Source organism: Perca flavescens, chromosome 18 (assembly GCF_004354835.1).
Source record: "Perca flavescens isolate YP-PL-M2 chromosome 18, PFLA_1.0, whole genome shotgun sequence".
In the NCBI taxonomy this organism is placed as follows: domain Eukaryota; kingdom Metazoa; phylum Chordata; class Actinopteri; order Perciformes; family Percidae; genus Perca; species Perca flavescens.
The window spans coordinates 4,532,832-4,547,734 of record NC_041348.1 but is presented as its reverse complement, the minus strand read 5'-3'; the positions used below and the strand labels follow the sequence as shown (position 1 = coordinate 4,547,734).

Here is a 14,903-nt window from a genome sequence, read left to right as displayed (position 1 = left end):
AATGCATTCCATGTGCAAAAACATGGAATGCATTCGCCAACTGAAATTTCTTATAAAACATATTCATATAAAATATGAATATTGAACCTTCCCATGTGAAGCTGGAGCTCTAAATCTTGTCCTGAAGCTGTAGTTGTGCCGTCTCCCTGACGGTGGCGACGACTCACTTCATGTCTTCTGTGTGTGTGAAGCAGGAAGAGTCCAGGGCTGAGCCTGGAACAGCCGTGTACCTGGGGAGCCATAGAAATAGTCCCCTGCATTAGTGGGGGTTCCACTTTGGGTTCAAATAGCTAAATAAAACCATTATTATATGGAGGAGTATGATTGGTCAATGTGTTCCTGCAGCTGCTGTGATCTCTGGGAGTCTGATGATGCCGATGGTTCCTTCTAAACTTTAGGCCTACACAACGCGCTGTGATATTAGTGCTCAGGGAAAAGTTGTTCGTCCCGGTGGCAAGTGTCTTGTCTTCGACAAAATTTGGAATATGATTTAATAGAATATGAAAATGATTACATTGTTTAAGTTGAGATTTACACTAAATATTTTATTTAACTGCTACTGTATAAACAAAATGCTGATGTTAAGTGTTTGCAAATAAATAGGTAAACAAATATTATGGAAAAATTGCGCTATACACTACTTTTGAATTCATTATTGGATTTTGCGTATAACAATGCAATTAATCAGGGAAATCATGTGATATATATATATATATATATATATATATATATATATATATATATATATATATATATATATATATACACATATATATATATACACACACACACACATATATATATATATATATATACATATATATATATATATATATATATATATATATATATATATATATACACATACATATATATATATACATACACACACACATACATACAGTACAGGCCAAAAGTTTGGACACACCTTCTCATTCAATGTGTTTCTTTATTTTCATGACTATTTACATTGTAGATTCTCACTGAAGGCATCAAAACTATGAATGAACACATATGGAATTATGTACTTAACAAAAAAGTGTGAAATAACTGAAAACATGTCTTATATTTTAGATTCTTCAAAGTAGCCACCCTTTGCTTTTTTGATAACTCTGCAAACCCTTGGTGTTCTCTCAATGAGCTTCATGAGGTAGTCACCTGAAATGGTTTTACCTTCACAGGTGTGCCTTGTCAGGGTTAATTAGTGGAATTTTGTCCCTTATTAATAAAAAAGCAAAGGGTGGCTACTTTGAGGAATCTAAAATATAAGACATGTTTTCAGTTATTTCACACTTTTTTGTTAAGTACATAATTCCATATGTGTTTATTCATAGTTTAGATGCCTTTTAGTGAGAATCTACAATATAAATAGTCATGAAAATAAAAAGGAAACACATTGAATGAGAAGGTGTGTCCAAACTTTTGGCCTGTACTGTACATACATAAACACACACACACACACACACACACACACACACACACACACACACACACACACACACACACGCGCAACATGGGAAAATGGCTGCTCTTGTGTGAAGTAAACAACATTTTTCAACTTTCTGCTAAGATATATGTGACTTTTTTGCAACGAAAATGCGGGGATTATGAAATCATGCAAGCCCCGCATATTTTGCGCAGAAATCGGCAATTTATGCGACGAAAGTGTGGCGTATTTGAAAAAATGCGGCCCCCGCATAAATATGCGTTTTTGTGGAGGGACTGATGGATGGATGGATGGATAGATAGATAGATAGATAGATAGAGATAGATAGATAGATAGATAGATAGATAAAATGCTCAGGAGAATCAATAATATAATATAATATAGGAGTTAGTAATTAACATAAAACATTTCTAATAGGATCACTAACTGCACACAGTCTGGGACTTTGTTGCAGAGCCAGTGATTTTAAACCCCCAGACAGTTGGTCCTGAATCCGTTCTTGCTGTGTGGTTACATCACCTTCAGCCCGGAGGAGTGGAGCCGTGGCTGTTTGCTTACTGGGAGCGCTCCGGTGTGTTCGCTGGGCCGCCCGCAGCGCCTCCACGCTCAGCCGGGGCACCGCCGGCCTCACCGGGCCCGGACGGACCCCAGCATTCCACCGGGCCAGGCGCAGCATGCTCTTGGCCGTCTCCTTGGTGACGGGGGGCTCGGGACTGCGAGCAGCCCAAGAAGGTCGAGACTGGGTCTCATGAGGAGGAGGAGGAGGAGGAGGAGGAGGAGGGTGTTGGGGTCTGCAGTTGGAGCTCAGAAACATCTGAAGCAAGAGAAAGACAAAAGGTTCTCAGTAGAGCTGCAGAATAGTCGTTGACTATTAAATTAATTGTCAACTAATTTGATAATCGATTAATTGTTTTTAGTGAAAAACAAGAACAAATTATCTGATTCCAGCTTCTATATTTTTCAGTTTGAGTCATTAAAAAAAAAAAACAATAAATAAGAATTCTCTTAATTGTAGCTTGTTAAAGGGGAAGTAGGTAAGACTTATAAAACTAACTTTCATATTTGCTGAAACTGACCCTATGTTCCAGTAGAACTACATGAAGCAGGTCATTAAAAAACAAAATCTGGGGGGGGGGTGGGGGTGTTACCTTAATAACCAAAATGTTTATAAAAATTGAAATTCAACAATATTCCAGGTGCATTGTGTTGTTATTAGTAACTGTATCCAGGCAAAAATAATGATGTATGATGATTTCACCAAAGCCAGAATATTAAATGCCACAGTGTCCTCTATCTCACCCCCCCTTCCCTCCATCCCTCCCTCCCTCACCCCCATCATCAGCATCATTTGGCTTCCACTCCCTCTGTCCCCATCCCTCCCTGAGCAGCCCATCATTAACATGCTCTTCCTGTGTAAGCAATGCTCCATAATGCATGATGCCTGTCGTCTGCAACAGTCTCCAGGGGATCCTCCACGTTTATGCCCCCCCCTCTGTGATTCAGACATGAGGTTACAGTCACAGTGGGGCCATGGCAGCGGTGATGGATGCAGCGTGCTTTACCAGCGATTTGGCTTTGCGTAGTTTGTAATGGGCCTCAGACAGTGTTTTCTGGCTCCCGCTGTCTGGCTGCGACGTGTTGCCGCGGCGGCGGCGGCCGGTGGAGCCTCTGCAGAGAGACAGACGAGGCAGTGAGCAGGCGGAGCAGCAGCGTTTTCATCTTTGCTTTGGAATTATCTGCAGACCACGAGGGTCAAAAGAGCAAAACGGGGGTCTTGTCGCTCTGCAGATAATGGACAAAAGAATGCTTTTAACTCATAATGATTCATGATGTTTCGCATTTAGCTTGTGCCGGTTATCAGGGGCGTAGCGCACAATTCTGGGCCCTGTAGAAAGGCTTTTTCTATGGGGCCCCTCCCCGCATCCACAGCTATTCATTCTAGCATATTTTTCAGTTCCTCAGTCCCCCTTTTCCCCCATGGGGGACACGCATATGAAACTAACTTTCTATCATATATGCTGAAATTGACCCTATGTTCGAGTAAAACAAGGTTTTGATTCATTTGACCAATTGTAATCCTATTATAAGTCCTATTTGAAAACTGCACCCCCCCTCCTCCTCTGTGCTGCAGTCTTACGCTCTGACAGCTGCTTCACTGGGCTCCAGGTTGTCCAGGTAGTTGAAGCGTAGTGTGTCTGTAGGACGTCTGTCGGAATCTTTCCATGGGGGCGGTGTAGTCGGCTGCTTCTCCTTTCTGAACCCCGTCCTGGAGATTCCTCCACGTGTCTGGGTGGGGGTGGGGGTGGCTGAGGGCTCCTCGCTGATGAAGGCCGGTTCGGAGAGCTCTCCATGTCTGCTGCTGATGGCTGATACGTGTGGAACCACAGACTGCTGCTGGGATGACACAGCATGCACGTGGACAATAGACTTTTAATAAACGTTATATTGTAGTTACCCTCATGAAGGTTTCTCCTGAGCCATAGTGCAGGATATGCGAGCAGGTCCAGCCCATGCCATAGGCTATAGGGAAATGCTAGGGGCGCTGCCAGTCCAAATGAGTAAGAAAAAGGTAGATATAATAAGAAGAATGTGCCAAAAATGTCAAACATTTTCAAGAATGTAGAAAAAAGCAACAATAACCGGTAGGGGAAAAAAGCCCAAAAAGTCGAAAAGAACCTCAAAAGCATAGAGAAGAATGTTAAAAACGTCGGGAGGAACATAAAAAATGTTGAAATAAAAAGGTAGCTTACAATAACTGTCAAAAGAAATGAAATAAAAAGCGCAGCAAAAAACGACATAAACGCCAAAAAAGTTGAAAAGAACGTCAAAAAAGATGGTCAAAAGCGTTGAGAAGAACATCAAAAACGTGAGAAAAAAATGCCAAAACCATCGAAAAAGAATGTGAAAAACATCAAAGAACGACAAAAACGTTGAAAGTAAAAAAGGTAGCCTACAATAACCGTCAAAAGAAAGGCTGGAAAAAGCAACTAAAACATCGAAATAAATGCCAAAAATGTCACAAAAAGCAAAACCAAATTGGTTATACAGCCCAAGGGGGAAGGTTTGCTTCAGAACTCGAACCTCCTATAGCGGCATTTTGACCCTACAAAGAGATCACCTCCCGTTAGCATTCCACTGACTAGCAAACATTTTGGCGCCACTTTGACAGCGAATAACTTTACATCTGAAGTATTTAAAGACTCTATTTGTCCATTGTTTATTTCTAAAGAAACACGACAATATATAAAAGGCTCCGTTACCTTGTACCTCACGTTATGGCTCCGTAGCAGACGGTTTTATAAAAATAGACTAACGATTGGGTCATAACCACGAGACTTACTGTCTCACAGTAGAGGAATTACCGTATAGTACAGGAGAAGCTCGCACAGTTTCGACTTACATTAGCTGTTTAGGTTTAATTACTAATGTTAACTAGCATGTTAGTGATCAATAGTTAGCCTGTGCCCATGTTATCTCCTTACATATACCTACGCTCTCCGTCTCTGTAAGATTGGGAATGATTGAGATTTCTCTCGGCACAGCTACCAGAACACTTACAACTTTCAGACACGTTGCTCACGTCACATCTACGTTGTCTCTGTCAGTTGGAGGCTGCGCAGTAAAGCAAGAGATCACCGGAAAAGTGCTTCTAATAGCCTTCACTGGTCTCCGTCCAGAGCAACGGGGTCTATTGGTCCATTATATATATATATATATGTCAATGTATACAGCGCTCTGTCTTTGAGATGTGAATCATGTTTGATTACTGAGCTAATGCAGACACAATTTTACTGAGATAATGCAGACACAATTTTTAGCCCGTAAATTACGACTTCAAATCACGACTCACGATTTGGTAGAACGCACCATTAGCTAGCGGCTACCTAATGTTGACGTTAACTAGCGCTACCTGATACTAGCGATTTCTAGTCAGCAACATATTTTGGGCTTCATTTAATAAACATAACCTGTTGTAGTACACAATCGTATGTGTATTGTTTTGATTACAATGTGCGGAATTACTTTACGTTGCCTATTTATGTCTATTTATTTCTATTTCTCACTAATCACCGGCGTCTGTACAGCATCAACAGGGGTCGCCATTGTTGTTTATGTGTTAACAGGTAGTAAGTAACGGGTTTGACTGCCGTTCCAGGGCACTTTCGCGGCTAGAAGGTTGTAAAAACACAGGTTACGGGTTGCCTGGAACGCAGCATAGTGTGGATCTGGTCTCCTGACCTGCAGCGAGGTGACTTGCAGCTCCTGTGCCGTCTGGATGTAGAGCCTCTTCCAGACGGCCTGCTCCAGCGGGGTCGGGGAGAAGTTGATGCACCAGCCGAGCCTCACACACTTTGGCATCCACAGCTGGTCCATTTCCACTATGCTCCTCCAGAGCCAGCTCACCTGGATAAAAACACCCACAGTGAGTGAGTTGGACAAGCCAGAATTCTCCACTGGCTCAGTAATAATGACCACACACCTTTGTAATAGTGAAAATAGAAGATGGCTGTAGTGAAGATCCCTATTTTCTCTTATTTTGGCACCTCACTTTCTTCATCACTGATTGGTTGCATGCTTCCACCTGTCCACCTAATTACCTGATTGCGTTCACCTGGTCACTCCCTCTCTTTCACTCTAAATAAAACTTTCCCAGCTTTCTGCTTCTTTTTTGCCAGCTCAGCCATGACGATAGTGTCAAAAACTCCATCGCTACCTTGTTAGCCGGTTCCTGAAGCAATTCGTTACATCGCGATACTTCCTGATGCTGAGGCCAGCAGGTCGCCGGCCGAAAGTTGCAAGGGTGGTTTTTCCGCTCACAGGCGCTAGGGGGAAGCAAGACGACCACCATTCAACCCGAAAAAAAAAAGTCATATAACCATTCCAATGACTCTGAAGATGTTCAGTAAAGGTAAATTAAGCTAAAAACTGCATAGTTTCCCCTTTAACTGACAGCTTTAGTTGCCTTTTTGGTAAATTATAATCTGTATTTGTTTTCTTTCCGATTCACCAGCACATGTGTTTTTTTGCTGTACTCCTTATCATTTTGGAGTGGAAATAAACCTTTAAAGAGCATAAACTAGATGCGTAAAGTACAAAATAACTAAACGATTTCACTCAAAATGAAGCTTTTTCTTCCACAGACAGCACTTTTTCCTCAACTGCCTAAAGCGGCTTGCCCACATTCCTATTTGAAATTCATAAATTAGTGATGTCACTGATTGAGGAGGCCAGCCCAGTTTTTTTGTGTGTGCTGCCCATGGATGTTGAGTGTGATTGGTCAGACTGGGGGGTTTCAGGAAGGCGGGCCATGAACTCAGACAGACGGTGCATCTAATAGGCTGCATCTCATGGCCCTTATTCGATAGCTCCACGGCTCCTCGGCCCTCGGCTGAGTCGGAAGTTGTTCTGTCCCTCCTCGGTGAAGGCCGTCTCAAAGCTCTATAAGAGCCATGAGATGCATCTAGTTTTTCAGGCAGAGGCACTGCAGCAATGTGCAGTAGAGAAACATAATGTTTGTTGAACATCAAAACATGTAAACTTATTCTAGTAGACCCCAAGAGTACAAATATGATGCTGAAAAGGAGTGTAATAGGGGCTCTTAAGTGGACTGACATCTCCTAGCTCATGCATTCTAACCGATGCCTCATCATGAGAGCACTCAAACTCAGAAATGCAACCCTCCTCCTTATCAAGGGTGCTCTTTTTAAATTACAATCAAAACGGCAAATGAATAAATGAAATGAACAGGTGAGAAAGACGATAACAATGACGTCATATAAAAGCAAGTCTATAAATAAATGTGTTTTAAGAAGTGATTTAAAAGAAATCACGGATTCAGCAAGCCTTAAAGCCGTCCACACCAAGAACGAACCACAACAATAACGATAACTATAAATATATAGTTTTAAAAATCGCTTAACTCCAGTGCAGGTTGTTCCAAAGCTGAGGTGCCCTGATGGAAAAAAAAAAATAGGCATTATCTCCTGTGGCCAGGTACACGCAAAGTCATAGTTGAGTCATCCATGTTTTTTTGCGTGGCTTTTTCAGGCCTTTAATTTGATAGGACAGGTTAGACATGAAAGGGGAGAGAGAGGTGGGGGGATGACTTGCAGCAAAGGGCCACAGGGCGGAACCCAACCCCTGGCCGCTGCGGCGAGGACTAAGCCTTTGTATATGGGCGCGCACTCTACCACGTGAGCTACCCAGGAGCCCTGAGTCATGGATATTAACCCTTGTGTTGTCTTCCTGTTTACCATGCAATTTTCTATTTTTCTGGATCAAAATGTACTTTTAAAATGTCAATGTTTTTGTCTTTTTTTGACACTTTAGCCACCTTTTCAGGTGTTTTTGTCGATTTCTTATGCGTTTGATTTTATGTTTTTGGTTTTTTCCAACATTTTAGTCACTTTTTTCAACGTTCTTTTATTTTTTTTTTTTTTCAAATGCTATAAAATTGAAGAAAACATCCAAATTCAATGAAAGTGAACTGATCAATTATTTTAGTTTTTTTTTGACAATTTGGTTGAAAGAAACCCAAATTTGTGATATAGAAACTTTTTAAATATAGGTCAAATTTGACCCGAGGACAACAGGTGTGTGTGTGTGTGTGTGTGTGTGTGTGTGTGTGTGTGTGTGTGTGTGTGTGTGTGTGTGTGTGTGTGTGAGAGACAGTGAGTGTGTGTGTGTGTGTGTGTGTGTGTGTGTGTGTGTGTGTGTGTGTGTGTGTGTGTGTGCGTGCGTGTGTGTGTGTACCTGGGCACATCGACAGAGGCTGCGTGGGTCCAGGAAGGAGAACAGGTAGAGGCAGAGGGCCCTGGGCAGCAGGCAGGTGAAGTCTGCGGCCTGCAGGGGGAGCCGGCTGCTCACAGTGAGCTGCAGGAACATCAGCTGCTCCACAGAACAGCTCAGCACAAAGTCCTGCAGCAGCGCCTTCCTCTGGCTGTCAGACCACCTGGCAAACTGACAGACACATGAAAGAGACAAAGAGCACAATTCCTCCACATGGACTGTTTTCGGCTGGATGGAGCTGGATGGACAAATGGACTCCACCCAGTGTGGTTTCCCACCACCACTAGCAGGGAGTTATTTGTGCTCACACTGAGCTTGGTGCACAGTGAAGAACCATCGGTGCATTCAGTGTACCTCCATTCATCATTGTCATTTTAACTTACCCACTTTGCCAGAAGCTTCCGCCTCTCTTCAAACACCTGAGAAAGAAGAGAAAAGTGAAAAAGATTAGTAATCCCATCAAACTGCATTAGCGATGACACATTGTGTGTATCAGGATATGTATTGGGGTGTGGGCATTGACATATATATAATGGACCAATAGACCCCGTTGCTCTGGACGGAGACCAGTGAAGGCCAAGGGGGTAAGCTTCGCTTCAGAACGCAAACCTCCGATGGCGCCATTTTGTTGCTACGAAGCGATCACCTCTTGTTAGCATTACACTGACCGCCATTTTTTTTTTACGTCACTTGACTGCGAATAACTTTACATCTGAAGCGTTTAAAGACTCTATTTGTCTGTTGTTTATTTCTAAAGAAACACGACAATGTATAAAAGGCTCCATTACCTTGTACCTCACGTTATGGCTCCGTAGCAGACGTTTTTATAAAAATAGGCTAACGATTGTGTCATAACCACGAGACTTACTGTCGCACAGTAAAGGAATTACCGTATAGTACAGGAGAAGCTCGCAGGCAGTTTCGACTTACATTAGCTTTTTAGGTTTAATTACTAATGTTAACTAGCATGTTAGTTAGCAATAATTAGCCTGTGCTTATGTTATCTCCTTACATATACCTACGCTCTCCGTCTCTGTAAGATTGGAAATGATTGAGATTTCTCTTGTCACAGCTACCAGAACACTTACAACTTTCAGACACGTTGCTCACGTCACATCTACGTTGTCTCTGTCAGTTGGAGGCTGCGCAGTAAAGCAAGAGATCACCGGAAAAGTGCTTCTAATAGCCTTCACTGGTCTCCGTCCAGAGCAACGGGCTCTATTGGTCCATTATATATATGTCAATGGTGAAGGCTATTAGAAGCACTTTTCCGGTCGTAATCGTAAATCATAACACAATAAAGGAAAGGGAAAAAGCCCAAAAGCATAATATGAGCACTTTAATGTTGGTCTTGCTTGCACAAACAGAAGCATAAACGCAAATGTATACCTCATCACAACTGAGTGAAAAGTTTGTAACTTGGCTTTTAAAGAAAATATTGTGGAACGTTTTATTAACGATTGTGATTACAGTACCTGTAATATAGGATATAATAGTTTTCACAAGTACAAATTTGTGAATATATCTCCAGTGGTCTGATGTAAGTACTACTGTATTAAAGTGCTCATATTATGCTTTTTGGCTTTTCCCCTTTCCTTTATTGTGTTATATATATATTTTTTGTGCATGTTATAGCTTTACAAAGTGAAAAAGCCCAAAGTCCACCCCAAAAGGACTTACCATCTCCAACAGAAAACACTGTTCACAAACTGCTCCAAACAGCTCTATTGTAGTCCAGCCTTTACTTCAGAGACAAACGCGCGTCACTTTGTAACACACGTTATAATGCTCACCTAGCTGCTAGTGTGGCACGCCCTCATACTCTGCTTCTGACTGGCTAGTAGTCCTTATCTAGCTACTGAGCATGTGCGACTCCCAACAAAGATGGAACAGAAGTGAGATGCCTCACTCTGTAGCTAAAACAGAGAGCTCGACACACAGGGTGAAAAGAGGAGCTGCAGCAATGTGCAGTACGACAAAAATGTAAGCCTGTTCTGATATAACCTCTAAATACAATTATGAACCTGAAAATGAGCAGAATATGGGCACTTTAAGTAAGCTGAGTGAGTACTTTTTCCACCACTCACAAAAACAACACCAGTATTCTGACTACCACTAACTTAGCTGTCTGCTAGTGCTGTTTGAGAATGATGAGTGGCTGGACCTTGCTGTTGGACTCTGGGTGGTTCAGTGGAGTCCAGGCGCTCAGTTTGGTCTGCATCTTAGCGCAGCTCGCAGATGATCTCGGTCCAACTGGCATCTTTAGCGTAATGGCTGGGTAAAGGGGATGTCCTAAAATACACCAAACAAAACGTCATTACCATGTTTGCTTCTTACATTTTTTTGAGTGTATGTGCAGCATGCCACTTTACAGCATCGGCCTGAGCGCTTTAAGGCTCATGTTTAGTCTCCTAATATATTAAGTTACCTAACATGCCAGCTTTTATCTCACTTAAAATTAATTACTTATTAAAGTCTCATAAATAATGCCAAATGATAGTCCTAGCACTGTGTCAGATGTCTCGTTCTCTAAATCCCCCATTCTTTTTTACCCCAGTATGTTACTCTCCATTGTTACCTAAACAAATATCTCCACCTTGAATTCTGTAGCTTGTGAAAACAAGAGTTCGAAAAAAAGATAAGTAAAAATGACCAAATTCTAACCCGACACAGTTAAAACTGCAGTTATAAGAATTAACATTACCCAGACTAGTAAAACGCTCCTCTGGTATTCTACTCACCATCAGTTCTGCTCTGCCGACAAAAGGAAATCAATCCTAAACACACTTTTCTCTCCCTCTATGTGCATACTCCTGATGGCCTTTGTGTCCGTACACCAAACACTTCTTCTCCTTTTCAGTCCAATTCCCTGTGCACAGTTTACTCGTTTCCATAGTAACCGTGAGTGTACTCTCCTTACACGGAGTGGCTGTCACAGCAGCCTGTCGCACACAGGAGGGGGTGCTGCAAAGCAAAGTAAACCGTAGTGGAGTGTGGAGTGTGCAGGCCACACTGGCTCTAATGATGACAAATAGAACTAGTGCAGAAGGCCTGACACTGCAACTGGGGGATAGACCATCTTCCTCTGATACACTGAGACTGCAAAAGAAAATAGGTTTCACAGCTTGTATACTTCACAACATGTTTTCATGAAATGTTTCAAACTTGCAGTGTTGCCCATTCACGTGCTTTGTCCATGTAGATGTGCATTTTGACATGGGAAAGATATAATTTTCAAACTCACTTTTGAATTCTTGTATAAAAAAACTATGCTAAATTGCCTGGCTATTTGAAATGACAACAAACCGTGTAATTGATCAGATATATTTGTTTTAAATTAAAATAAATATATGTGCCATGTAGGCTAAGTATTCATATTTCATTATTATTATGAGCAATAATAGAAGTAGTAGTAGGCTAGTAGTAGTAATAGTGTATTCCTTCCCTTTATTCCTTCCTTCCCTCCCTTCAATTGTTATTGTATATTTTTTGTAAAATTGTAAATTCTATTGTATTGTTATACTGTATACTTAAAGGTCCCATGGCATGAAAATGTCTCTTTATGAGGTTTTTTAACATTAATATGCGTTCCTCCAGCCTGCCTATGGTCCCCCAGTGGCTAGAAATGGTGATAGGTGTAAACCGAGCCCTGGGTATCCTGCTCTGCCTTTGAGAAAATGAAAGCTCAGATGGACCAATCAGGAATCTTCTCCTTATGAGGTCATAAGGAGCAAGGTTACCTCCCCTTTCTCTGCTTTGCCCGCCCACAGAATTTGGCCCACCCATGAGAGAGAGACATCATGGCTTTCAAACGAGCAAAGTGGCAGTTGGCTAAGGCCACACCCCCACCTTGCCTTCAGATACAGTATTAGGGGACCACTAAGGTCTATATTAAAGAGACTTTAGATACAGTATTAGGGGACCACTAAGGTCTATATAAAAGAGACTTTAGATACAGTATTAGGGGACCACTAAGGTCTATATAAAAGAGACTTCAGATACAGTATTAGGGGACCACTAAGGTCTATATAAAAGAGACTTCAGATACAGTATTAGGGGACCACTAAGGCCTATATAAAAGAGACTTCAGATACAGTATTAGGGGACCACTAAGGTCTATATAAAAGAGACTTCAGATACAGTATTAGGGGACCACTAAGGTCTATATAAAAGAGACTTCAGATACAGTATTAGGGGACCACTAAGGTCTATATAAAAGAGACTTCAGATACAGTATTAGGGGGACCACTAAGGCCTATATAAAAGAGACTTCAGATACAGTATTAGGGGACCACTAAGGTCTATATAAAAGAGACTTCAGATACAGTATTAGGGGACCACTAAGGTCTATATAAAAGAGACTTCAGATACAGTATTAGGGGACCACTAAGGTCTATATAAAAGCATCCAAAGAGCACCAGACCTTTAACAGTATTTTTTTATATTTCTTACTGTCTTTTCTGTTTTTATTCTTTATATGTTAAGTGAGTGTTGTACTTTAAGAGCAAAGATTAAAGTTTGTTTACGCAAACCTGGCCAATAAAGCTGATTCTTATGATTTGATACTATAAATAAAATTGAATTGAATTGATTCTGATAGTGATATAACCTTGTGTTTCGCTGGTTTAATAATGTAGGCGTTGGCTCTGTTTTTTCAAGTTCTACCCCCCCGCTGTATACCTATTGATAAAACATGTTAGGCCTCTTTTGCAGACGGCCAGCTAAAACTCTTAGTCCCACCAGTCTGAAAAGTTTTTCATTCAAAAGCAGAGAGCCTGTTCGTCCTCAGATGGGCGGCCGCGCGCAACGAAGACAGAACCCTGCTGTGAAGAAAGAGGAAGAGAGCTGCGTCAAGGTAAACAGACACACACTGAGCTAATCCGGAAACCAGCTCGCCGACCTTCAAAGTAATAATGCAAAAATCTGCCATGGCAAAAAAAGGTTTTCAATGACATTTTAGGCAGCAAACAACTTGTGATTTTGCTAGATATTATCATTACTTATACTACGTAATTGTCATTTAGGTTTATATTCAGCTGCTATAATTTACACTTAAGAACATTCCTCCTGCAAGTGATATTTTATTGTAGCCTAATTACATTACAATGTTCAATACTGATGCATCAGTGAATATTAAAGTCCTGGTAAAGTGAAAACAGAGATTTGCTTGAAAACACATTATTATAAACATATTATTATAATATAAATATATATACATATATTATATAATATGCTTTACCAGGACTTTAAGTACCATTTTAAATTGTTGTGGCTGGTCGAAGTAGCATTAATTCTAACCCCTTTATATAACAGTAATCTATATCAATGCACTATGTTTGATAAGCTTGTCATATGTTATATCAATCAATCAATCAACCAATCAATCAATCAATCAATCATAAAAATGTAGCACGAAGTGCTTTATACAACCCCCCCACACACACACACAGACACACACACACACACACACACACACACACACACACACACACACACACACAGATTTACACGTAGAATAAATACCACCCCCCCCACACACACACACACACACACACACACACACACACACATACATAAAACCACACCTAAATAATTCCATTCAAAACAGGAACAAGTTGAGCCTAACCGAGGAAACGCCATCATATGTGACTAACTGACAAATAAATAAGTGAATGTACTTAGTTATTTTAGTCATTTTCCACTACTTCTTATGATTCATTTAAATGAAAAACTAAATCTCAGTATTAAAAAAAAAACGTGTTGGCTGTAACGTTTAAATAATCGCTCACGCTCTAATTTGCTGCAACAACTCCATTTTTAACGTCAGCGTGACATTGGCAATAAACTAAAAAATAAAACTGCGTCACTACCTCACAAAATTACTGACGGCGATGTATTTTGCTCTGGGTCTTGTTCGTTCCGTTTGTCGTTGGCGAGCTTTTTATTTTTACGTTCTGACTGGAAGACATTTTTAAAATGTCGCGGGTTTGACGCTTGGCCAACGCGCTTGGCAGAGAGAGAGAAAGAGAGAGGGAGAGAGAGAGAGAGAGAGAGAGAGAGAGAGAGAGAGAGAGAGAGAGAAAGAGAGAAGGGGGGGTGAGGGGGAACAGAAGGGGAGGGAGGCGGACAGAAGAGGAGGACAGGAGGACACGAGAGGAGGGTGCAGGAAGGGGGGACATTCAGTCATTGTTACCAACTCGAGGAGCGTCGGAGACCCCGTTGTTGTTACACGTGAATTTTCGGCACAACATTCAGGTAAAGTTGCCTTTAATTTAACCAGTTTAGCTAACATTTATAACCGGGGCGCTTCTCATCAACAACCACCTCCGTTGCCGCCCCGGCTCAGTGCGGTGAATTACACCGGTACGCAGGCTACATATGCCACGGTTACTATAATTTAGGATGAACTAACCGTCATCTTTTGTCTCCACTGCGCTGCTTGACATTTTGTCTTATTCAACCATTTTTTTTTCTTCTTCTCTGTAGTGAGTCAGTTACAGTGGGCAGGGACAAACACACAACAGTAATGAGCCTCCCGGTTCCGTTAGTTGTAGAAGCTATACACACTCACATTTATGAGGAGCCGTTCATTTATGAATTCCCTGCTCGGAGCTTATAGGAGGAGCCCGTTCATATTGATGCACAGGTAGGCTAACGGAGGCGCTAT

General features: G+C 41.4%; 2 protein-coding genes across 4 annotated transcripts in view; one reads left to right on the top strand and one right to left on the bottom strand.

The window, feature by feature from the left end:
* Positions 1-14,708, bottom strand: fbxo16 (F-box protein 16). The gene is made up of 10 exons (XM_028605860.1): positions 14,649-14,708; positions 10,978-11,200; positions 10,401-10,528; positions 8,620-8,655; positions 8,201-8,407; positions 5,687-5,851; positions 3,585-3,838; positions 3,010-3,115; positions 1,967-2,261; positions 1-230 (listed from the first exon to the last, which is right to left on the bottom strand). Exons 3-10 carry the CDS (start codon positions 10,494-10,496, stop codon positions 169-171), a joined length of 1,221 nt encoding a protein of 406 aa, XP_028461661.1. The 5' UTR covers positions 10,497-10,528; positions 10,978-11,200; positions 14,649-14,708; the 3' UTR covers positions 1-168.
* Positions 14,364-14,903, top strand: part of fzd3a (frizzled class receptor 3a) — a 29,987-nt gene continuing 29,447 nt past the window's right edge. For 2 of the 3 annotated variants that reach the window (XM_028605396.1, XM_028605392.1), the window contains exon 1: positions 14,364-14,491. The gene's annotated coding sequence lies outside the window, so the exon portion shown is untranslated. Of the gene's footprint in view, positions 14,492-14,559; positions 14,883-14,903 lie in introns of those variants that run through there. The other variant, XM_028605394.1, reaches the window with a different exon arrangement.